The sequence below is a fragment of the Patagioenas fasciata genome, chromosome 2 (genome assembly GCF_037038585.1).
Source record: "Patagioenas fasciata isolate bPatFas1 chromosome 2, bPatFas1.hap1, whole genome shotgun sequence".
Classification (NCBI taxonomy): Eukaryota; Metazoa; Chordata; class Aves; order Columbiformes; family Columbidae; genus Patagioenas; species Patagioenas fasciata.
This window is the reverse complement of record NC_092521.1, coordinates 111,765,487-111,789,798: the sequence shown is the minus strand read 5'-3', so window position 1 is coordinate 111,789,798 and position 24,312 is coordinate 111,765,487. Positions and strand designations below refer to the sequence as shown.

Sequence of the window (24,312 nt, the reverse complement as noted above, 5' to 3'; positions counted from 1 at the left end):
TCCCCCAGCCAAGAGTTCTACACACACATTAAAACGGCATCAGCTGGCCTCACACTTCTCCCAGTACACCCACCTCCTCCTCACCGCCCTTATGTACAATCAGTTGCATAGCCAAAACTATTCAAGATAATCATATGGTGGCTGAAAACAATCATATTTCAAATTATTTTGAATCTTGTGTTTTTCACCAGTCCTGGTCAGTTCCCTGTTCTGGTTCATTCCCAGAAGAACAAACTTCTCTCAATACAAGAGAGGCAGGGCAGGAGAACTTGAATGCACAGAAACAAGGTTTTAGAAGAAAAGAGGGTGACTAGGCTGTGGGAACAACAGTGTTGGGGATTATTCCTGGGAAACAGCAGACACTTCACTACCTCCTCTGCAGTGCATCTCCATCACAACAGTCTGCATGGGATACTTTGTGCGCAGCATATTACAGTAGGAACGCAAAAGCAAAGGGCTCAACTCAGACAAATCAAGAAATGACTTCAGTGCCAGCATGTACATATGCTCACAAGCACACACATTCTAGTTTCCCTTTTGTAGATGTAAATCTGGCATATGCACATTCTCTGACATCTGCACATATTTCAGAACATCATTTCCTCTGAAATGGAGAGGAAAAGTAATTCAGAAACATTAGTAAAGTATTTTAATACTAAGGACTACTTAATTGTCACTTCAAACATCAGGCATCACAACGGCAGGTGACTTGGAAAGACATGTGGATGTACATAATTTACTGGACATCGGTAATGCATGAGAGAAACATCTCAAAAGTCAAATGCAAGAGGATGATGAATTTGTGCATTTGTTGCCAGATTGAGACAAGGCTGAAACACATCACAGGGAGAACCAAGGACAGACATTTTTCCATTTCCGGGTTTTGCTTCTCAGTCAGATTGGAGCTGGGGATACACACAGCTGTTACCTTTTGCTCTGACCAGCTTCAGCACCTTGTTTCTGCAATTGTCTTCAAAGTCTACACAACATGTTACGGTGCCGCACTCTGCACACTGCATTGCAGCCCTGGCCAAACAGTCCCCAGAAACTGTTTGCAAGAGCTGTTTCCACCAAGGTATCACCAGAATGCACAGAAGCCTGAAAACGTTTTACATTAAATACTTTCAGAGTGATCTGACTTTCATCTGGGCTAACCACCCACCCTTGTAGCAGAGAAACAGGTATATAAAGGCAGAGGAAAAGCAAGCCAACTGAGATAGTTGCACCTTCTTTACCTTTCAGAAAATGCATTTTACAATCTCGAAGAAGAAATGACATATGAGAAGAGGATGCACTACTTTCAAATGTCTACATGTTGCTGTGAAACTCTCTAGAAATATAGCATTGAATACACAGGCTTCATAAATGTTACTATTTTTGACATACAGTGAAGAGGCAAGGAAATTCAGCTCTCACTTCCAGTGTTACCAGTGGGATTAGAATGTCAGAGAACCCCCTGCTATTTCTGCAATAACTTCTTCTCCTTTATTCCCAAGGAATCAAACCCAGTTCTGTATTCAGGAAGAAGTTTGTGAAGAATCAAGGTTAGTACACTCTAATAGAAACTGATCTGAGTGATTTCCTTACTACTTTGACTCAAGACAAATTACGTAAGTCTTAAAAAAACAGGTAACCTAAAACTGTACCCCAGAAAAAATAATGAAAACTGATGAAAATGGAAGGAAGATTATAATTCTATTATCTATCATCAATGTTAAGCTGATGTAGGCAGACACGCCCTTGAGTGAATCTCCTCCAGGGAGCCACAGTTGCACCGGGCTAAGTATTCACAAGCATGGTCAGAGCAGAACATTCTTCAATGCCGGTAACTTGCCTGTCAACTCAGGCCAAGGAAACGTCCTGGAGATGATCTGCCCTCTGACTGTGACAAGCGAACCCTGTCTCATGTATTGTTTCTGGTCATGAGGCATCATGGCAGCAAGGATGGTAGGAATACAGAAAAGGTGCCCTGACATCTCCATCATCCTCAACAGTTTGCACTACGTGACAATGACTGTGCTCCTCAGCACCTCCTTCCCACCTGCACTATCTCTCTGTCACCTATAAGCTAGTAAAAAATCTAATCCAAAGAAGAGACAAACAATCCTCTCAGGATGTGGTCTGCGCAGTGGCCTTGACAAAAAAGCTTGAGCCAAAGGGACAAAGGAAACTGCAAAACACCTGAGAGATGACCAGTTCGCCCAAGGCAACAGTTGATAACTTAAAAGTCAGTATAGCCTTCTCTGTCTCTACAAGTCATGAAAGCAGAGGACTGGAACATCACATGAAAAGGTAGCATATTTATGTCTGCTGTCACCCGGGCATCACAGGCACAGCAAGCCTTCACCAGAAACAGCTTCACCACCAGCCTAGTTTTCTTTCTTTCAACCACAGTCAGTTTTTTTCTTTCTCTTTGCAGACTGTTTGTCATGTAGTCATTGTGGAGGAAAGAAAAACACTTCCCGGTACTCCTTAGCTCATGTTGTGTTCTCAACAGCTTTTACACTGTTTGAAGTCCATGGGAATCAACTGACAGGGGACAAGTATCTACAATGCCCTTTGCATTAGAGCACTCCCCTGAACAGCCCATAACCAAGATCAAATCCTTCCTGCATGCTTGTCTGAAGTCATGACTGACTTGAAGTTAATCTTTGTGCAATGACAAGCCAGGTCTGGTTTCATCTTACAACATCCATTCGGTAGCTGAGGTAAGAACTAACCAGAGACACCACAATCTCCCATGGGCCTTCCCCTCCTCAGACTGCAAACCCTACCTCCTGGCCCCAAGGACCTGGATGGTCCTCAATGGACTCCTCCCTCTGTCACCACACAGCATCTCGAGGACGCCAGGCCCTCTCCTCCCCCTGCCGCTCTGGGCTCCTGCCAGCTGCGGGGACAATGCCACAGGCAGGGAGCTGAGCGGCTCGAGTTTCATGGACGCACCCCGACCCTCCTGGGACACTGTGGCCACTGTCCCGTGAGGGGATCCCAGGCCTGGCACCAGGAGGAGGGTGGAGGCCCGGGCACACAAGGGCAGCTACAGCGCAGGCCCAGTACCTGAGGCGTGGCCTTTCTCTCTGCAGAGCAAAATGGCCCCGCAATGGCGACTTCATGGCCTTGTGAGCCACAATGCCGGCCACCGTAGCGTCCACTGGGGACATTACCAGCCTGCGTTACAGCAGTTGGGGCACAGCTCTGCCAGCTGCGCCACCGTCAGATCACACTCAGAGAAAAGAGTTCAGCAAAGACAGTGCCACATCGAGTTGGAGAAGCAAGAGGAGGTTCAGGGAACCTCTGAAGATGGCTCTGCTGCCCAGAAAACAGCAGCTGCCTGTCAGGAGCAGGAGTAGCTCCCATGGGCAAGAGGAGCCCTTGGAGGCTGACCCTGCCCAGCAAGAAGAGAAACCCATGGAGGTGGATCCACTTCAGACAGGGCTGCTGGGTCTCCAGAGCACCATGGCTGGGCTGCCTCCAGCACTATGGTGCCTGAAGCGGTGCAGGACAGCCGGTGGCTCTCAGGGATGGGCACAGGGCACACAAGGGCAGGCGGAGGGAACTGCCGCTGCACAGCTCGGAGGAAAGAAGGCTCAGGGCTGGGTCTGGCTGGTCATCTTCCAGAACAGGGATATGGCTTTCGTGACCCAATAACACCTAGAAAATCATCCTGTTGCTCTCCCACACGCATTTCACTGTTGCCAATTCAGGTATCCGGAACAGCAAAGACCTTCTAAAAAACTACAGAGCTTGATTTCCCCAACTTGCACCCGTGCTCTGTCTGGGAGGACACCAGCTATGGGCTCATTTATCTTCCCTGCTCCCTGAGCCTAAGTGATCAAAGCAGCAGGACAGGAGTATTCACAGGGGAGCGTTCTTTGCCAGTGTGCACAGAAAAAGCATCACATCTCTAGTTCATGTGACGTGTGAGAAAAAAGCTTCATCTTAAGGGTAGGAATAAAACAGGGAAGTGGAGCTTTGCTATGAAAACTGGTTCTACAGAAAAAAATATCTCTGTGAGCTCCTCTGTCAAAAATTCTCCTCTTTAAGGCCTTTAACCCCACAGACAGTGGGGAGCAGGCCCTGGTGTCAATTATTTTGTTACACCCCTGTTACAGCAATCCAGGGAACATGCTGAACTGAGAGTCTAGCTGCACCTCAAGGACTTCATTATCAGGTCTTCTCTGTGCTTAAGTAAAAACATTGAGGCTTTGGGGTTTGGTTTTTGTGTTTGATTTTTTTTTTCTTTTTATCTGCAACATCATTTCTCTCTCTCTTCAAGCAAAACCTTTTGGAGGTACTGCCCTGCTCCCTTAAGTCAGAAAAAAGCTTAGGCATTTGCTTCTTTACATTAGGTTAAATGAATTCCAACAAAAGCGAGCTGGCAGAATCACCCAGGAGATCTGCAGCAGAGTGTAAAACAGATCCTAGGCTTCTCAGTTGTCCTCTTTTAAATTACTGTTTGTGCAACAAAAATACAGTCATATCAAAGTGGTTGCTACTGAGAATATTATGGCTCTGTCAGGGCATTGGAATGGGTTTTCTTGCAGGTCTCCTCAACTGAAGATCCCTTGTGAAATCATAATCTTTTTAATAGACCTGACTGCACCGCTTGGCTGACTAATTAGGGATTTCAGTATTTCTCACTACACTTCCAGATGTTTTCTCTCACGGTAGAATATACACTTCCCTAAGGCCAGAGGCCAGGAGCCAAGGAGATATCACATTCTCAGATCTATAACCTACAACTGAGAAAAAGTTAAAAGGTATGAAATTAGAAAATAAATTCTAAGATAACCTATCCATGGCTTTCAAAAACCCCTACAGAATTATGGGAAGGAACAGTTCAGTGGAGAGAGCAAGTTTTCAGGTAACTGGGTCAAGAAAACCAACTGAGGAAAAGGAAAACCTGAAGTGAATTTCCTTGTTTATGACTGCCATATGCTGAATAATAGAATCACTCGTCCTGTGGCCAGTGTCAAAGCTTTGATCTTTTGTTGTGTAACTGATGTCCTGCAGATGATTCACATGTAAACATGGAATCTGGCACAGTCGCATGAGCAAGCACAGTCTTATGGTGTCTTTACCACTGATTGCTATGATAAGACACTGACTCTAGGTCTAAATACTTGCCTTGCATTGATCCGTCTAGCAAATATCTTAATTTCCTCTTTAGCATAAGTACTTCATGGTTTACCTTTTTTCCCTCCAAGAACATTACACCATTTTGTTGCATATTTTGTTGGATGCGTCTTTGCTCCATTAGTGTCCATCTTAGAGCTGTATCCCAGTAAAGGACTCAAATCCCCTTGCATTCATGGGAAAGGGACAGGAAAAAGGCCATTTTAGATCACTAAATTGCTATGCTAAGAACCAACAGTATCATCTCCTGGAGTGAGATATTTTGCTCATTTTGTTTAGTTGAAGTCTCAGCACTTTATTCTTATGGAAATGAATAGGAAAAACACTACATTCGAGGAAACATTTTCAATGGCTGATTCTCACTAGAGGTATAACACTTAGAATATACATGTGCCTGCCCTGAATGCACAGAAACAAACTTTTACAAGAAGAGGGTGTCATTAAGCAACCACGCACACATTATTAAGTACAAAAGAAGGCTCTGACCAAAGTTGACTTCAGTCAAAAATTTCAAGGTTTCTCACTGCAATCTCAAAAGGAATAACACGGATGGACAAGGAGGGCTCAGAATTGTTTGAGGAATAAAACCCCAAGCAGTTTTACTGACAAAGTCAGTATTGCATTAAAGGTTACTTCCCAAAGCCGTACTCTAATATACAGTTAAGGAGCTAAACATTTTCCAGATGCCTTTTTAATCCTGCACTTGACAGCAAAGGGCTTGTACTAAACATACTCTGTTTCAATGAACTGCATGGAAATTAACAATGAAATACAGTGCCAGAAAAGACATCTATAACAGTATCTTGGAAAGCATCTGTTCATTTTGCAGTTCATTTTCTTAATTCACTGTTATCTGGTTTTGTTATAGTTTCTTCATTTGTTTGTTGATGACTTGCACAAATGGGATTCACAAAATGAAGCAACTCAACTGATTTTCAAATATTTAACAGTATAAAAATAAAAACCAGACTTTTTTTTTTTAATGGAGAGAATAGTCTAACTACTAGTAGGCATTCAACTCTTTCCTCCTTGACTGTAGCCCAGAAGGTCTCTTTCAGCCTCATCTGCTTTCCTTGCAAAACCTGTGTGCATTTATTTTCTAACAGTAAAATGTAGCTCTAATTTTCTGCATTTCTTTCCTGAAAACACATTCCCTAACTAGGTGACTGAATAGCAAAAAAGTGCATAAATCCACATAGACATCTAGGATTGGATTGCAGCATCCACTGACCACCAGATTTTCTTTTACTAGTAATATGAAAAAAGGAGTGACAGCTCCTCTCAAAAAAGCACTTAAGAATTGGCCTTCCAAAAGCCATCACTTGGGGCTTTTGCTGAGAGGGACTTATCAGGTATGTCTACAAAAATAAAAGTGGACATACTTTAATAGTTTCCTAAAGCATCCTTCAGTACTGAGGCTTTTATTTTTGAGTGCAAGTTTGGGAAACTCTGGGCTGATTGTTTTTTTTTTCTCAACACCTCAGGTCCTGCTGAAGTCGGCTGATGTTTCCAGTGCTTCCCAAACGTTTGCCTATGGGATTTCCAACTGGCAGTCAAAAGTAAAAGCACATAAAAATCACAATGTTTTGGAATTAGAGCACATCCAGATAATGGCCTTTATTCTGCAGCTGCTGTTTGATTGGCAGCTACAAAATAATAAAGCCCTACATGAGAGAGAACAAAACCAATCCAAACCACTCAGGATATTTGCTCAAGTAGTTACAGTATTTCTTAAAGAGATGCATTAATCTTTGAAACTTTGGGTCGAAGCATATTGCCTCAACAAGACACACGTTGAAACTACAGAACCAATGAGATATAGCTGCAGCTAGCTCTGATCCAAGTAAAACCAGTTAAAGCTCCAAAGCAGATCGTTTTCTATGCAGTGCAGGACACCCAATGAGCTGCCTCACTGTTTCTTGCAGACAGTGGCTCTCAGGTTTCTCTTTCTAGTCAGTTTGTGTTTCCCCTGCCAACATAAAAGGAAGTAGTAATTTGCTGCCAATATTTGGCAAGGCATTACCAGCTGTAGTTAAAAAAAAAAAAAAAAAAAATTAGATTTTTAACACCTTAATACAGATTACTTTTTTTTTTTTTAAAGTTCCTGATTGCTGCCCACCATGGGACTATTTTCTATACTGGGGGATAGAATTTCTCAGGTCACTCCTCCGCAGCACTCATACTGACTGAAATCAACCACGTAAGTTCCTGAGTTTTATTTCTGGTATTCAGCTATAGGATCGCATCACTGTCCACAAGTTGAAATAAATAGGAAATTCAGACTTAACAGACCACCAAGAAGAGCCTTCACTGATCAGCTTGCTAGAAGCCAGTCCCCAGAGAAGGGCTCATTTCCCCATGTTTATATTAAAATAAGATGAACTGACTGCTCAGCCCTCTACCACATTTAAGTGCATGCAGGAAGCACCATGCGCCATGTGACATCCCACAAGTTGCTTCCTCTCCCATGAGAAAGACCATGGAGTAGGATTCTTCCTGTCTAGCACACCAGCTGATTTTTGAAGTACCACCTCTTGGCGTTCAGAAAACACCATAAAAACAGAAAGCTCTCATCAGTTTGAACTGTCTGCTATTAGAAAACAAATCATGGGCTGAATTTGGCATATAAATCATTTGTTGCATGAGGCTTATTTTAAATTACAGCTTCTTACATCACCTTGGCATATATAGTACACTGATTTATGGTCCTTGGGCTGGATTCTTTTTTGCATTAAGTCCCATTTATAATTTCTGGGCAGGGAGTGTCAAAATAGTCACGAAGTCTAGTCTCACTAGCAGAGGTGAGAACCCAAAGCAGAAATAAGCAAGACAAACACCTTTTAATGTTTTTTTTTTCTTGTAGCAATAGAAATATTAACGTGCAATATACAATAGTTCCTAGTCAGCCACCACATCAATTTTTACCTCCAGTCATCCTTTGAGAGATTAGATAAAATATTCATCTCTTCATCATCTTGCAAAAGACGATATGCCGCACTAACGTGGTGATTTTCAAGCACGGACCGGTCGTTATACAGAATGGCTGAGTCTGACCTAGCATTTAAAAGAAAACATAGGAACAGTTATGTTTCTTCCCTCTCTCAAGAGTCTCACATTCAGAAGTATTCTTTTGATTAGCTACAGAGATTAGTTTTATAGCACAGATGTGAGCATTTTAAGAGCACTTGTCATACTTTGTTCATTGCTGTTATTCAGTAAAAGAAAACTAAAGATCAAAATTCACTGCAAAATCTGTTTCATCAGCTGAGATTCACCTAGTCTCTTTATTATATACTTAAAACAATAAACGCTGAGAGCTGTGAGAGATGCGTATATTTAGAGTTGAATCACAAGGCTCTTTTCCAGCTCCTATGTATGTTGCCCCCATATTAAAGCCTGACTGTCCCCAAGTAAGCAATGGCAAGATGTGTCCTAGTATTGTTTCCAGAAGAGCAAATTGGCTGTAAGCAAGTTATAACTGAACCGCTTTCTGTCATCTGCACGCCAGACTCTGCTGTCCAAAAGGGTGATTGCCAGTGGACAGCTAAGACCAAAGGTAATTCATGCCTTATTTTAGGCTCCAGGGCATAGATTTGAGACTGATGAATGGCTAAACTGCCCTGAGATGAAGTTCTTGCTGGAAGTTGATGGCAACAGGGGGTGAGTGTGATTTGTTACATTCCCCACTCTGTTCTGCCTCCCTGAGAGCAGCACATATGTTCCTCCCCTGACACTACAACGCCCCATGTTCAGCGTTACCAAAATTAAATTACAACTGTCCTTCCTTGAATTCTTCTTTAAGTATTTGGGAAGTACAGCAGATCCCTAATTCTTGCATGAATGAAGCTCTAAGAAGTGGCGTGTGGCTTGGCCCAGAACAGAGACAGAAGTTTCTTCCAATATTCCCAGGTTTTCCTGAGCATATGTGGGATTTATCCTGGCAACCTTTATATATCTGTGATACAGCATGATTCAGCTAACATACTCCAGACATCTAAGCTAGGGTGAGATGCAATGCATCTTAGAAATGCTCAAGTATGCAGTGCCAGTTGAGGACATCTAGACACTTTGTCATTGCTACCAGTACACTCCTATTGTCACAATAACACACAGACCTCCGATACCCACTTATCACTGCAACTAGAGACTTCACAATCTTTGCACACTTCCGAATTTTGCTGCAATCTTCATCTTCTCCTTCTCTCTTCCACCAACCCTAAAGCCTTATAGGAGTTTCTGAGCTAAGAAAATATGCCAGTCCAGTCTAGGTTGTGATCATCTACTTCCTGTCCAGCAATTTACAAAGCTTTAAAAAATTATGTCCCTGAACAGGTAATGGTAAACATATCCCCTTGCTGCAAGTGTGGTTTTCCACTGAAGTAAAAATAGGATGTGCAGTGTCAGTGTTCACTGATGAATACAGATATTGTTGAATTCTTGATTTATGTGGTTAATGTTTGATTCTCCAAATTCAACAAGGAGAAAAAAAATTGCTAAGTTGTAGTATCTCCTCCAAAACTATACCTTCATCAAAAGACATCACTCTGTACAGCAATTTGTCTTTGGTAACTTTACAAAGAAATAATTTGTGATCTTCCTTTTTCCTGATTATTCATATGAAACAACGCTCAGGAAGCTAGAATAGATGCATTCCATTGTAAACGGTTGAGCAAGAAAAAATTAAAGGCGACCCAAGGAAGTGAACTTTCGTCCTGTAACAGTTGAAAGCAAAAGCTCCTGCACTTTTCTAGGTGGCTCTGCTGTTATTCTCCAAAGGTTTCCCCTCCACTTCCCCACCCTTCATCATGATTTACAGTGGCCTCACCGTGTCTGGATGTGAAAGTTGTTGGTGGTTCCAGTGTGTTCATAGTCATGGATGGCAGCTGCGAAGATCATAGCGAAGATCTCCAGCTCTGTCAGCCAGTGCTGAAAAGACATGACAGAGCAATCAGACAAGCTGTCATTTTCCCAGGCAATAAGGCTTTTGTCTTTTAAGGCAAGTTATCCCCTGCTGACAGCCAAAGCTGCACATCATCGCCTGCCAACTCTTTTAAAGAAAACTTCTCTGCTTGATATACAAAAGCCAAAGCAGTGTTTTTCCTCAAGCTTCATCTAAATAAAATGAACTTGAGCAAAATTATTTCAGGAGCTAATAAGACTGAACGCAAAGCAAGGGGAAACATGTGCCCTTCTTAAAGAGTAATGTGTGAGGAAGACAGAGAGGGAAACCTCCAGGAATCTAAGGTTCTTCAAGTGGAACCTGATGATACATGCGCAGGTATGCACATCCCACCAGGCTATGTATTTTCAGCTCAGTTGACCTGGGTAGCGGAGCCTTAAATACAGAAGATCGTCACTAATTTCCAGTAACTGAAAGTCTTCGTCAGTCACTGAAACATGAGGAGAACAGGGAACACAACCTTACAAGATGTACGGTTTGTTATTTATTTATCATTTATAGAAACATTTGAGAAAGCCCCGAGGTGTTTTTTTTTTTTTCCCTATTGCCTAGTCAAAGCCCTATTTTTCAATGCTTAAGTGACTTCTGACTTAGATTTCTAAATGAGTCAGATGCTTTTAATAATTTTCCTCGGAGTCGATCAATCATTTTATGTCTGGTTTTCCACCAGCAGAACACAAGGAGTGCTGTTAACATCAAGCACATCAGAAATGAAAGCTCTAGATACTATAATGCTGTAAACGTTTACCACTGCGGTTGCCAAATATTTTTGTAACTGCTCACTGTCAACCTGCAAACATTTTGACAGACGTTCAGTATGAACTACCTTTTAATTCAAAGCCCAGTAAAGGCAGTATGGTTTCATAAATTTATCCTAGATATCTGCTACAGCTCAGAGGCCACCACTGGTCTGTTACCCATGTACAGAGGAAGCACAGAGAACAGTGACCCACCCAACTCTTCTCCTGCCATTCACAGCCATCTCTGCATAACCAACGAATAATGAAGCAAGTCTCAGTGTTAAAGATCTCCTTACATTAAAGATGCAATTTGAAAATATTGGCCAGAGATACTTTGCACAATGCCATTGACCATAATCAAGGTAGCTCTTGATTTTTTTTTTTTTTTTGAGGAAGGCTGAGATGAGGATGAAGAGATCAAGAAATAAGCAGACATAGAAACAAAACTATTTTCTCATTTCTACACAATTGGTCCAGGACAGGAACAGACAGCAGTGGTAGTGGAGACTTCTGTGATGTTTGTTTCCAGGTGTGACCTGTGAATAAGAAATGCTTTACAGCCAATGAAGAACACAATTTCAACTTTCAAGCAACAACTGGCTATTGCAATGGGAAGAAAGAAGGAACTAGGGTTTTCAGGCTGCACATCTTGACCTGAACTTCAACTCCTCAACCTCATTCTGCAATTTCCCAAAAGCAGAGAGTGTAAACGATAGACAAAACTCAGGCACAAGCACTCAGGGACAAGGAGAGCAAACCCCCACTATGCATGCAGAACTACTAAGGATATGCCCAGCCAGTCTAATGCATCCACTTCAGAGCTTGTGAGCATCATCTCACAAGTCCCACTCAAGAGGATTTTATGACCTCAGGTCTTAAAGCATGACTAAGGCAACGAGCTCTGTGCTTGAGGTGTCCCACCTCATCTCTTAAGGCACATATAGGAAAAGTGCTAACTTGCATGACCTGTCAAAGTATCGCTTGTTGAACAGGTTTGAGTGATGTAGTTTTTCAAATAGGGTGTGATACACCTGAAGAGCAGTATTAAATATCATAACAGCATTAGAGGAAGACCACTCAGAAAACAGACTGGGATTACACTTGTGAACTGTGGCTAATCAATAAATCAGTATAAGTAGCACAAAATCAAAACAGGTTTGTGAGTAAAAAGAGGGAAATTGCAGGTAAGTAATTGGAACCTTTCAGTCCCTTTTTTCTGCTACAGCCTTGCAAGGAAAAGCAAACAAGATGGCAAAGAGCCTGCAGAGAATGGATGCAATCTCCATCAAAGCAGTGATACTACCTTTCACTCCTCTGTGATGGACTTCATCTTGGGAACAGAGCTAGTTTTAAAGAACAAAGCTATCAAGAACTATTGAGAACACAGCAGGACACTGTCGTAGGTTAAAAGAGTGAGGAAATGTGAATGTTTTTCATTTCTAAAGACCTTGAAACTTTCTATGATGTTAGGGGATGGGGGATGGTGGAGGAAGAAGGCATGAAATAACAAGGATAGACTTCCAGAGTGGAAACAAAAAAGGGTAATGAGGAATGATTTGTCTTTCACAAACATACAATAAATATGAAGAATTAGCTACTAAGGCAAGTCATTGGCGTGTAAACAAAAGGCTTGATGCATACAGAAAGAAAAAAGGAAGAGGAAAGAGTTTCCAAATCTAGCAAAACAAATGAATGCATTTCCAATAAAATGTTACAAAGCAAAGGCAGCAATAATTAGCTTCTTTCCTTCCCCAGAGTTTATGGTCTTTTATTCCAAAGTGGTCATAATCTTCAGAGCTCATGATGATCTGCTTATTAATCACAACAGTCTAGAAGAGAAAAGAATCTTGCTTCCCTTTGGTACAAACATATGTGAGAGAAGTCCTGCACTTCTGCAGTTTGACAAGTCTGCTGCAGGAAATATTCTCCTGTACTTCTTGACAGTATCGGAGAAAGAACTCTTAAGCTTTATCATTTGCACCTCATTGTCTGGATTCACAAAGAAATCATACGGTAATTCATACTAATGAGAAAGATTAATCTGAAAATAAAACAAAGAAAGTAGTAAATGCAGCTAAATGAAAGAATTAAATAAAGGAAAGAATGAAATGAGCAAAAAGTGTGTCATCTTTTGAAAGTTGTTGCTACACATCATGCTTGTATACCAATCCCCTAAAATATAAACAGAGTAATTCCAAATTCTCTTTCAATGTTTTGTCTACTAGAGAGACCAAAATATTCTAGTTCATACAGTAAAGGATAATGAATTCATTCCAAGCCATCTTCCTGAGATTCAGGCACTGAATGTGATTAGAGGGAAAGAATATTTTTTAATTGAAAAGGAAATAGAAGAAAAAGGAAGCCTGGACGAAAACTGTTCAGAGAGCTTGTAAATAACAGGGAACAGACAAAGGCAAATGAAGCATAAACATGTTAAAAGTTTCTTCCTTTTGAGACTAACAAATTACCACTACACAAACTACCTGAATTTGGAACAAAGTACTTTTTCTGCATTAGAGATAACTAGCTAACAAGGGGAGGGTTTTTTTTCTGTTTTATTGTACAATTTTTTTCACAAGTCTCTGTCTTCATCCAGTGAACAATTAAACAAATGGCCCCAAAACGCCTTGCGAAACCAAAGCCTTACTTTCCAGCATGTCCAAGGTCCTGGCATAAATATTGTGAAAGTGATGAACTGGACAATTATGTATACTGGAGTAAGTATAAGATATTGATGTAAGCAAACTCTGGAAACAGGGAAATGTGCTCTACCTTTCTTTGCCATGAGTGAACATACTATTCACAATAGAAGCCAGCCCTGCTGTGAGCAGCAGGTTGGGACCAATGACTTCATTTTCAATATTCTAGTTCACCTATGCACATTGAGTAGGGTTGTATCCTGCAGGTGAGGCAGGGGGGGAACTAAGAAAAAAAATAAAGAAATAACAAAGTTCAAAAAAAGCATTCTAACAAGGGAAGCAAAGCTGAAATGTCACTGCAGGCATGCAGTGTTGCGATACCCCATAAACCTGGTAGCAGAAGATCAGTTCCTTGTTTAGCTATGTTCGATCCTAAACCAAATGCCACATATTTGGATGTGGGAACAATAGCGTTTGGGATTATTCCTGGGAAACAGCAGACACTTCACTACCTCCTCTGCAGTGCATCTCCATCACAACAGTCTGCATGGGATACTTCGTGCGCAGCATATTACAGTAGGAACGCAAAAGCAAAGGGCTCAACTCAGGCAAATCAGGCAATGACTTCAGTACCAGCATGTACATATGCTCACAAGCACACACATTCTAGTTTCCCTTTTGTAGATATAAATCTGGCATATGCACATTCTCTGACATCTGCACATATTTCAGAACATCATTTCCTCTGAAATGGAGAGGAAAAGTAATTCAGAAACATTAGTAAAGTATTTTAATACTAAGGACTTCTTAATTGTCACTCCAAACATCAGGCATCACAACGGCAGCTGACTTGGAAAGATATGTGGATATGCATAATTTACTGGACATCAGTAATGTATGAGATAAACATCTCAAAAGTCAAATGCAGAGGATGATGGGCTTGTGCATTTGTTGCCAGATTGAGACAAGGCTGAAACACATCACAGGGAGAACCAAAGATAGACATTTTTCCATTTCTGGGTTTTGCTTCTCAGTCAGATTGGAGCTGGGGATACACACAGCTGTTACCTTTTGCTCTGACCAGCTTCAGCACCTTGTTTCTGCAATTGTCTTCAAAGTCTACACAACATGTTATGGTGCCGCACTCTGCACACTGCATTGCAGCCCTGGCCAAACAGTCCCCAGAAACTGTTTGCAAGAGCTGTTTCCACCAAGGTATCACCAGAACGCACAGAAGCCTGAAAACGTTTTACATTAAATACTTTCAGAGTGATCTGTCTTTCATCTGGGCTAACCACCCACCCTTGTAGCAGAGAAACAGGTATATAAAGGCAGAGGAAAAGCAAGCCAACTGAGATAGTTGCACCTTCTTTACCTTTCAGAAAATGCATTTTACAACCTCAAAGAAGAAATGACATAAGAGAAGAGGATGCACTACTTTCAAATGTCTACATGTTGCTGTGAAACTCTCTAGAAATATAGCACTGAATACACAGGCTTCATAAATGTTACTATTTTTGACATACAGTGAAGAGGCAGGGAAATTCAGCTCTCACTTCCAGTGTTACCAGTGGGATTAGAATATCAGAGAACCCCCTGCTATTTCTGCAGTAGTTTCTCCTTTATTCCCAAGGAATGAAAACCCAGTTCTGTATTCTGGAAGAAGCTCATGAAGAACCAAAGTCAATCCACTCAAACAGGAATTGACCTCAGTGATTTCCTTACTACTTTGACTCAAGACAAATTATGTAAGTCTTAAAAAAACAGGTAATCTAAAATTGTACCCTAGAGTAAATAATGAAAACTGATGAAAATGGAAGGAAGATTATACCTCTGTCACCAATGTTAAGCTGATGTAGACAGACACGCCCTTGAGTGAATCTCCTCCAGGGAGCCACAGTTGCACCGGGCTAAGCATTCACAAGCATGGTCAGAGCAGAACATTCTTCAATGCCGGTAACTTGCCTGTCAACTCAGGCCAAGGAAACGTCCTGGAGATGATCTGCCCTCTGACTGTGACAAGCGAACCCTGTCTCCTGTATTGTTTCTGGTCATGAGGCATCATGGCAGCAAGGATGGTAGGAATACAGAAAAGGTGCCCTGACATCTCCATCATCCTCAACAGTTTGCACTGCGTGACAATGACTGTGCTCCTCAGCACCTCCTTCCCACCTGCACTATCTCTCTGTTATGTATAAGCCAGTAAAAATCTAACCCAAAGAAGAGACAAACAATCCTCTCAGGATGTGGTCTGCACAGTGGCCTTGACAAAAAGGCTCGAGCCAAAGGGACAAAGGAAACTGCAAAACACCTGAGAGATGACACATTCCCCCATGACAACAGCATAGCCTTCTCTTTCTCTACAAGTCATGAAAGCAGAGAACTGGAACATCACAGAAAAAAGGACTATGTTGGCATCTACTGTCACTGGGGTGGCACAGGCACAGCAAGCCATCACCAGGAACAGCTTCACCGCCAGTTTAATTTTCCTTCTTTCAACCACAGTCACCAAGATTCTTGTTTACAGGCTCTTCTGCAGCTATTCTTTGTGCAACGACAGGGCAGGTCTGGCTTCATCTCCCACCACCCATTTGGTAGCTGAGGTAAGAACCAACCAGAGACACCATAATCCCCCATGGGCCTTTCCCTCCTCAGACTGCAAACCCCACCTCCTGGCCCCAAGGACCTGGATGACCTGCAATGGACTCCCCAGTCTGCCCCTCCGCAGTAGTCCAAGGACGCCAGGCCCTCTCCTCCCCTCTGCCCCTCTGGGCTCCTGCTGGCTGTGGGGACAACACCACAGGCAGGGAGCTGACCGGCTGGAGGGTCATGGAGACCCCCTGACCCTCCTGGGACACCGTGGCCGCTGTCCTGTGAGGGGACCACAGGCCTGGCACCAGAAGGGGGCTGGAGCCCTGGGCACACAGGGGCAGCTGCTTCAACTATAGCAGCTGGCACCCCCACAGCTTGACCACAGCTCTGCCTGCTGCTGCAGGGTCAGATTGTGCTTGGAGAGGAGAGCTTGTTGAAGCCAGTGCCCACATTGAGTGGGAAAAGCAAGAGAAGGTTCGGGGAACCTCTGAAAATGCCTCCGCTGCCAAGTAAACAGTAGCTGCCTGTCAGGAGCAGGAGCAGCGCCCACACACAAGAGAAGCCCATGGAGGTGGACCCTCACCAGCAAGAAGAGGAGCCCATGGAGGTGGATCCACCTTGAGAGAAGGACAAGCCCATGGAGATGGATCCACTTCAGGCAGGGCTGCTGGGGCTCTAGAGCACCATGGTCGGGTTGCCTCCAGCACTGTGGTGCCCAAAGCACTGCAGGACGATCAGGGGCTCTCAGGGATGCCCCGTACATCTGCCTCATAACAAGCGACACCACCCCTGCAGCTGGAGGTGGCATCACACTGATCCCCAGCAGGCTGGGCGAGAGGATCAGCCACTGTTGAGCCACAGGTGAGCCCGGCTTCCCACCTCCTATCCCCAGCCCTCATGCCAGGTCATCTCTTCTGCCCTGAGCCTTGGGGAAGAGGCAAGGAGAGGGGCTGCCATCTTCTGGCCAGCAGCCCCAGAGCACCAGGATGAGTCCCTTGGAGTCAACTGCAGACCGCAGGACAACCTCAGAGACCATCGGAGACCGAAGGACAGTGCTGGAAACTGCCAGAGACCACACAATAACACAGGAGACCACAGGACACTGCTGGACACCACTGGAGACCGAAGGACACTGTTGAAGACCACAGGACACCACTGAAGACTGTCGGAGACCAAAGGACACTCCCAGGAGGTGTTGAGGATGCATCTGCATTAGTTGCTAATTTTACCTTATTCCGATTTACTTTCAACACAATCAGGAGCAACTGACACACCTGCAATCAGAACTGGGCAGTCTGCATCAGGGCTTCAGATAGGCAGGGCCTGATTTCTTCCAAAGATGTCTTTAGTAAACACTGCAATTCACAGGCGCGGTGTACACTCTACGCAGGAGACTTGGGACATATTTACAGGAGGCACTGGAGCACGTTACTCCTTGGGGAAGAGCAACCAGGCCTCAGAACTGAAAGCAACATTACTGTGGCAATCAAGCGACTGCAGAAAAGCAGGCTGTATGCACAGAAGGTTCTTCCCAAGCATAACCAGCTCTATAGTTCTTGAAACTGGCCTGAAAGACACAGCAGGAGCTGTGCTACACCTTTTTAGCTTGAACCTCTCTGTCCTATGGTCCATCACACACTGCATGCTGGCAACAGCTTTTCTTCATGTTTCTCACCAAGCTGTGCAGAAAAAAGGTGTCATCAACAGACAGTGGGAAACACAAGTATTGTCACAGTGACGCCAACTTCTATTTTGTGTAGACCATGTAAAGCACTCATGGTATTAGAAACAGCATTGGCATTTGGTTGGGCCCAGTCACGTGCAGCCATGGGTTTCCCTCACCCTTCTCTTCAACAGTTCCCAGTTACAGAGCTTGGAGTGATCGGGGAGTGTTCAAGAAGGCAGAAGCTGCAGCAAGAGCCTCAGCTTCTACTGATATGGGTTCATGTGTGTGCTCTGCACTGCAGAGACTCCCTGCACCTGAAAGGGCTTCCCTTGGCTGCTTCTGCATAGCTGTCAGAGAAGAGACCTCAGTGACATTACGCACAATGTAACAGAATTGGATGCATTCACGTACAACCCACAAAGAGAGCAACTAGTGAAAGGCCATGGTGTAAGGAGAACAGTGCAAAATTATGAACAGATGAACCTCCCTTTCACTGATACCTTTGTCTCTGCGCTTCTGTAAATGCAATGGCCATGGCCAAATGGGAAAAGGTGAAGCAACAAGAGGCGGGAAAGAGCTGCCACACAGGATCAGACTAAAAGTCATTTTGTTCCCTTTTCTGTCTGCAGCAGTAACCAGAACTGAGAAGAGGAAGAGAATGAGAGAAACATGTATCCTGTACATGTCGAGCCTTCCCTACCATTATTCTCACCACTGAGTGGGCCAGAAACTTTCTGAGCTTACAGCTGAACGCAAACTGCACTGACTGATCATCAGTCTGGAATCTGCCTGCAATTTGTCCAACCCATCTTCAAACATATTTCTGTTTTTTGTCTTGACAATCACTCTGGGGACATATTGTGTACTCAGTATTTTTGTTTAAGCCTTCTATCCATTCCTGTCACTGTTGTCAGACTTTAGCTGTCTGTAATTCCATGTGAGTCAGTTCAGCTGGTTTTGCTGTAGAGACTGGATGGAGATCAGCATCTCTGGAGCATGGCTCTTGTTCTCTAATAAGTGGAATGAATCGTCCTTTGGAGGTACTGCCTTGCTCCTTTATTAAGAAGAAAGCTTAGACACTTTGCTTCTTCACATTATGTAGAATGATTTCCAACAAAAGTGAGTTGGCAGAATCACTCAGGAGATCTGCGGCAGAGTGAAAATCTGAGCCTGGTTTTCTCATTTATCCTCTTTTAGAGTTATCCATACTTTACCTACCTTCTATTTCTAAATGATCTTATGTCTATACTTTCATTACTACAGCCATGTGAAATGCAGTTTGTCTACACTGCAAATGGGTTCTGCTGTGGATAATCATAATCTCCTTAATAAGCCAAAACTGTTGTAATCTCATTATGTGTTCAGGATGCCAAGTCGGGTACTTACCGCTATGCCTGTCTTGAAAAGGAGGTAATGGACCGTCTGCGTCACATCTGCAGCATGCATTAGGTTGTGATAAGGATTTTTGTGTTTACTGTAGCCAACCTCCAGAGCTTCCACAAAGGACACCAGGGCAGAAATGGGGATCTGAGGAAAGCAGCACAGACTTAAAAACAAAATAATCACCTTTAATTGCTAGCATTTGGAGGGGAGCATTTTGGTATGAGGTCCCAAAGAGCAGTTTGTACTTTACAAATAAATAACCGACAAAAACATCTGAAACAGGCATTCAAGAGAAAGTGAATCCAGGTTATTTTCACAGACTGGCTTTCCCATCCCTAATTACATTATGGATGATTCCATTCCCACACATAAACACACACAAGTAAGTTTACTATGAAATGCCATCTGGAAGACACATGGAGTCTGAAAACTAACAGAGAGCACTTGACTGATTGCCCCTGGAAAAATATTTCTAATTTGGCCACAAACATCTCTCTGTTCCCCTCACAATCCCCTGGAATACATCTCTGCTTTGCTATTCACATTCAAGATTTTCTAATGAAACACATCATACAGCAAGTCTGAGATACTCTACAAAGAGGAATATCATTTATCATGCCTCTGGCTTTTCACAGTGAAATCCAGCCTACAGGCTTGCCATGCTTTTTTAACTCCAAGAGTAGAACTGTGCACACTCAATAAAATGCAATTCAGAGGATTTCTATAGAGGAGAGTACACAGGTAATGTCAGCTGCAAAATAGACAACTGGTGACACGGGTTCTCCAGTTTCATCTGTTCAAACAGCAAATACCCTAAAGTGTTCATATTTCCATAGTTAGAGGAGGACTGTTGTTCTTCTCTTGGGTATGTAGATGCAGTTCTAACCAGTTACCTTCTTCAAATATTTCTCATCAGGCATGGGCCGTTCCTGAAGAAGCGCGGGAGCCAGATCTGTAAACCCTTTCCAGCCAAAGTAAGTGGTGACTCCCAGGGAGTGGAAGTGTCAACAGCAGAAGGGACAGTGGACTATTTGGTGGGGAGAATGGTCAAGATCTGAGAGCAATGTTTCTGCCACCCAAATTTAAACCTGTTCAAAACTGGAGGTAGCATTCTATCTGCAAAACTCTGTAACAAGTCACAGAATCATAGAACAATTTGAGTTGGAAGAGACCTTCGAAGGCCATCTAGTCCAACCTCCCTGCAATAAGCAGGGACATCTTCAACTAGATCAGGTTGCTCAGAGCCCCATCCAGCCTGGCCTGGAATGTCTGCAAGGATGGGGCATCTACCACCTCTCTGGGAAACCTGTGCAAGTATTCTTCCTTGTATCTAGTCTAAATCTACCTTCTTCTAATTTAATACTATTACCCCTTGTCCTATCACAACAGACCTTACTAAAAAGTCTGTCCCCATCCTTCTTGTGGGCCCCTTTTAAGTATTGAAAGGCCACAATAAGGCCTCCCTGGACCCTTCTCTTCTCCAGGCTGAACAGCCCCAACTCTCTCAGCCTGTCCTCGCAGCAGAGCTGTTCCAGCCCTCTGATCATTTTGGTGGCCTCCTCTGGCTCCTCTCCAACAGGTCCATGTGTTAGGACCCCAGAGGTTGGACACCATACTCCAGGTGGGGACTCACCAGAGTGGACTGGAGGGCAGAATCACCTCCCTCAACCTGCTGGCCAAGCTCCTTTTGATTAACTTGAATTTGAAACCAAGCTCTCTTTCTTTGCCTGCATGACTGAGAGCCTTATGTATCTCAGGAGAATTACACCATCATTCCCACAAATTTCTCACAGATTTCATGAGGAAGCCTGTTTGGAATGTCGCCTACTTCATGGTATGCCACTGCAATTAAAAGTACTCCTTAAATGATATTTGGTCTTGTTCACTTGGCAAAACGCAGTGCCCACGAGGACTTCACGTAGTGTTAAAGTTATATTTTGAATGGGAGAAAGAAGGATGAGAAGAAAGGTTAACAAAATCCAAGATAGAAAAAGACGCCTATCTTCTAACTACTAACCTTGAAACGGTTGATCAGATCATAGCGGGTGAGAAGTTCATAGAAAATGAATTTCAGTGCATGATCCCCACTGGCATCGTTTAGTGCAAATACATCAAAGGACCACTTGTCTACATTCTGCAAGAGTGGGTAGAAAAAGCAGTTAATATGGTCATCCCTTTTACAATGATAGTTCCATTTTTATCACTTTACATCTATAAACAGAGAATTAGAGTGGCGATGTAAAGCCTTTTTTCTAACTTCTTCAATTCTGTTTAACCAACGCAGAGTCAAATTTACTCAACAGTACTGTATGACTTGTATTTAAGAAGCTTCCATTACAAACATGTATGCTGTTTATTTATTCTAAACATAGCAATTCTCCTCACCAGAATTTCACCTGCAAAGGCTGAATCCAAAAACATAAGAATCCTGGTTTGCTTTAGTACCTGAAACATTGGGACGGCCCTACTGTGGCTTAGTTTACCCTTCTGTGTTGCCTACCCATGTGTTACGTCTATGAAAAATAATATTAACTTTGAAGGAAACAGGAGTAACAAAGATACGTTTCTTAATTACATTTCAGCCTCCGGATTTTGCTGTCCCTATAGAGTTCTTCAGACTTTGTGGTGTGAGGAAAGCATTCTGATGCTTCTCTCATGCTTAAAACAGAAAAAGGTGGTAAGTTTTTTTGCAGTAAAAAAAATACAGGCACCTGTGGTCATATTTTTACCACTTACTGATCAATCAACCAAAATACTAACTCACTAGAACTTGCTATACCCAAAGAGCAACTTAGCTCCTTCTGATTTTAATATTAAACCTGAATGGTGATTATTGCAGCTTAAATTGTACAAAACCAGCACTACCCTATTTTTTTTGTAAAGATAAGTGAGTCCACTGGGGCTTTCCGGAAACTACAGAACAGTAGAAAATCAAAGTAATGTTACATTAAGTGCTAACTATGATATAAGAAACAACCTTTATAACAGAACAGTAAATATCTAATTCCAGTTGGGAAAGTTCCAGTCAGCCATAAATGATATATTAATGCTGCAGTGTGGTTAGTCAGGAGACTGAGGAGGGAAAGTTCACTTTTCACCTCATAAAGCTCAAGTATAAGGTATAAACCTTCTTGCGGGAGGTTGAGTTCAAATCTCAACTCTTAGGGAAGGCCATGGGAGCTGACAGCACTCATTATCAAGCAAGACAAAGCTACTTGATCTCAGAATTGGATGTACCTAAGACCCTACGAAGCCTTCTCTCCTCCTCCTAGCAACAACGAGGAAAGGTACAGAAGGAGTTACAGATAGAAGAATGATCTATAGGTTGACCATGCAGCTGCCTCTGGCACAGGACCAGCTCTCATGCTCTCTTGCCTGCTGAGAACTTTGATGTACTTCCCACAGGGATTTATCCAAATGACTCCCCTTAAACTATATATTGAAGATGGACATCTGTACATTGATGTTTTCCCCCACTTTCAAACTCTGTTGCAGGTTACCTCCCATTGCCTTGTGGCACTTTCACTAAGAAAGAAAGATGACCACATTTCACACACACATGTGCACAGCTGCTCTCAGTGCAGAAATGAAGGCTGGCTAAACATAATGTTGAGTACTGTTAAGGATTAGAGTCCATCTAAAAACCTGACATTTTTTTCTAAAAATGTTAAATTACATTTATCTGCCAAGCTCTTAAAGCCCACCCCGCCTTTGTTGTTTGTTGTCATAGTCATGTTCCAGGTAAGGACTTGACTTTAAGTCAAATGCAAAGGGCAGTGACCTTCAACTGCCTTGTGGTCAGTCACCCATACATTTCGTAGGTACAGGATTTCTTACGTTCTGAACAAGACCAACTTAATTTGGTACCAGCTCTCTCCACCATGGGCTGATCTTGACAATCTTGCTACTTGCACAGTGTTGATCACACGCTGCTGAGTGTGCCTCTTGTGGAAGTACAGTCCATAAAGAAGTTAATTTAGTGAGTGAATAACAAAGATGCAGCTCTGCGGTCACCTGTGCCAGTAAATCACCTGCTTGCTGAGCAGCTGATTTTACAAGCTGTGTGGAGCTCACACATTGAAGGCAGGATAGAGCTGCTTCAGAGATTTGTGGCCCAAGTCACAGAAGAGCAATCATAAATTGCAGCTTTTCAACACTGTCAGTAGGCATTGGAGAGACAGAACAACCAAGAGAGGAAAAAGTTCCACCAAGAAAACTGAAGCTCTTGAGCAAACTTAGAAAATGGCCAAGAAAAATAATGCCCAAAGCATCCAATCAGTCAATTTTAAGTATTTTCCTGTTCTTCCAGTGTTTTTATTTTGTAATTATTTAGTCAATGAAGCAAATTAATTTAACACTAGCATGTATATAATAATTTATCTTGTGTCTTATGGCATTAAAAATAGTGTCTCAACTATGCTGCAATTTAGTTCACTGGAAGGGAATCTTTTCTTCTTCTTATCTTGTAGAAATAAAAGGGCTTTGTTTCTTTATATATTTTTCCTGTAGCTAATGTTGTGCTCTTACAGCATATAAAATCTACCAAATTGTGAAACTGCAGAACAGTACATCAGAATTGTTCTTTTGCACAAAATAATGGTCAACCAGATAGATGATGAGTTTCACAGTAGAGCTATTTAGATCTTAGTCAGGGAGAAATCCTTGCTTTTGTCAAGCCCACAGAAGTTATGCTATTGACAATGATCACAGCAGCAACATTGTACCCTGAACAACTAGTGGGGAAATCCTCTTAACACAAACATGAAAGTGTCACAGCTGGCTTAGAGGCTTGCAGCAACACCAGTAATGCTTTGAAAATGAGTGGATTTTATGACCTTAAAAAAAAAAATTTAACACAGAAGTGACCCTTATATTAGGGAGAAATCTAAAGAGAGGCAGAGCTTCACAGATGTCTTGTGATGAAGGAGAAATACTGCTTCTTCTCCCTAAGGAGAGCAGGAGAATTGAGGGATGGGAAACTTGTGTACTATACACATCTCTAGGTCACTGGCCCTGTAGCCTCAGCTGGAGTGTCATAAGCTGCTCTAATGCCACATACACCCACTGCGTTGTAACTGCAGATAGATTCAAGGTGTCTTACTTCTCAGTTTTTTGTCCTTACTAGCTGGCTACTGCTCCACTTCTTGGGGGAATCTAGAGATGAAGTGAAACACCAGTTCTTCCTAAATGCTCAAT

At 42.7% G+C, this 24,312-nt stretch overlaps 1 protein-coding gene across 9 annotated transcripts in view; it reads right to left on the bottom strand.

The window, feature by feature from the left end:
• The window catches only part of PDE1C (phosphodiesterase 1C), a 380,734-nt gene that overhangs the window by 114,175 nt on the left and 242,247 nt on the right, over positions 1-24,312 (bottom strand). For all 9 annotated transcript variants that reach the window (XM_065832649.2, XM_065832651.2, XM_065832652.2 and 6 more), the window contains 4 exons: positions 21,134-21,250; positions 19,120-19,260; positions 9,962-10,062; positions 8,062-8,190 (listed from right to left, as the gene is read on the bottom strand). In XM_065832649.2, coding sequence (XP_065688721.1) covers positions 8,062-8,190; positions 9,962-10,062; positions 19,120-19,260; positions 21,134-21,250 — 488 coding nt within the window. The remainder of the gene's footprint in view (positions 1-8,061; positions 8,191-9,961; positions 10,063-19,119; positions 19,261-21,133; positions 21,251-24,312) is intronic.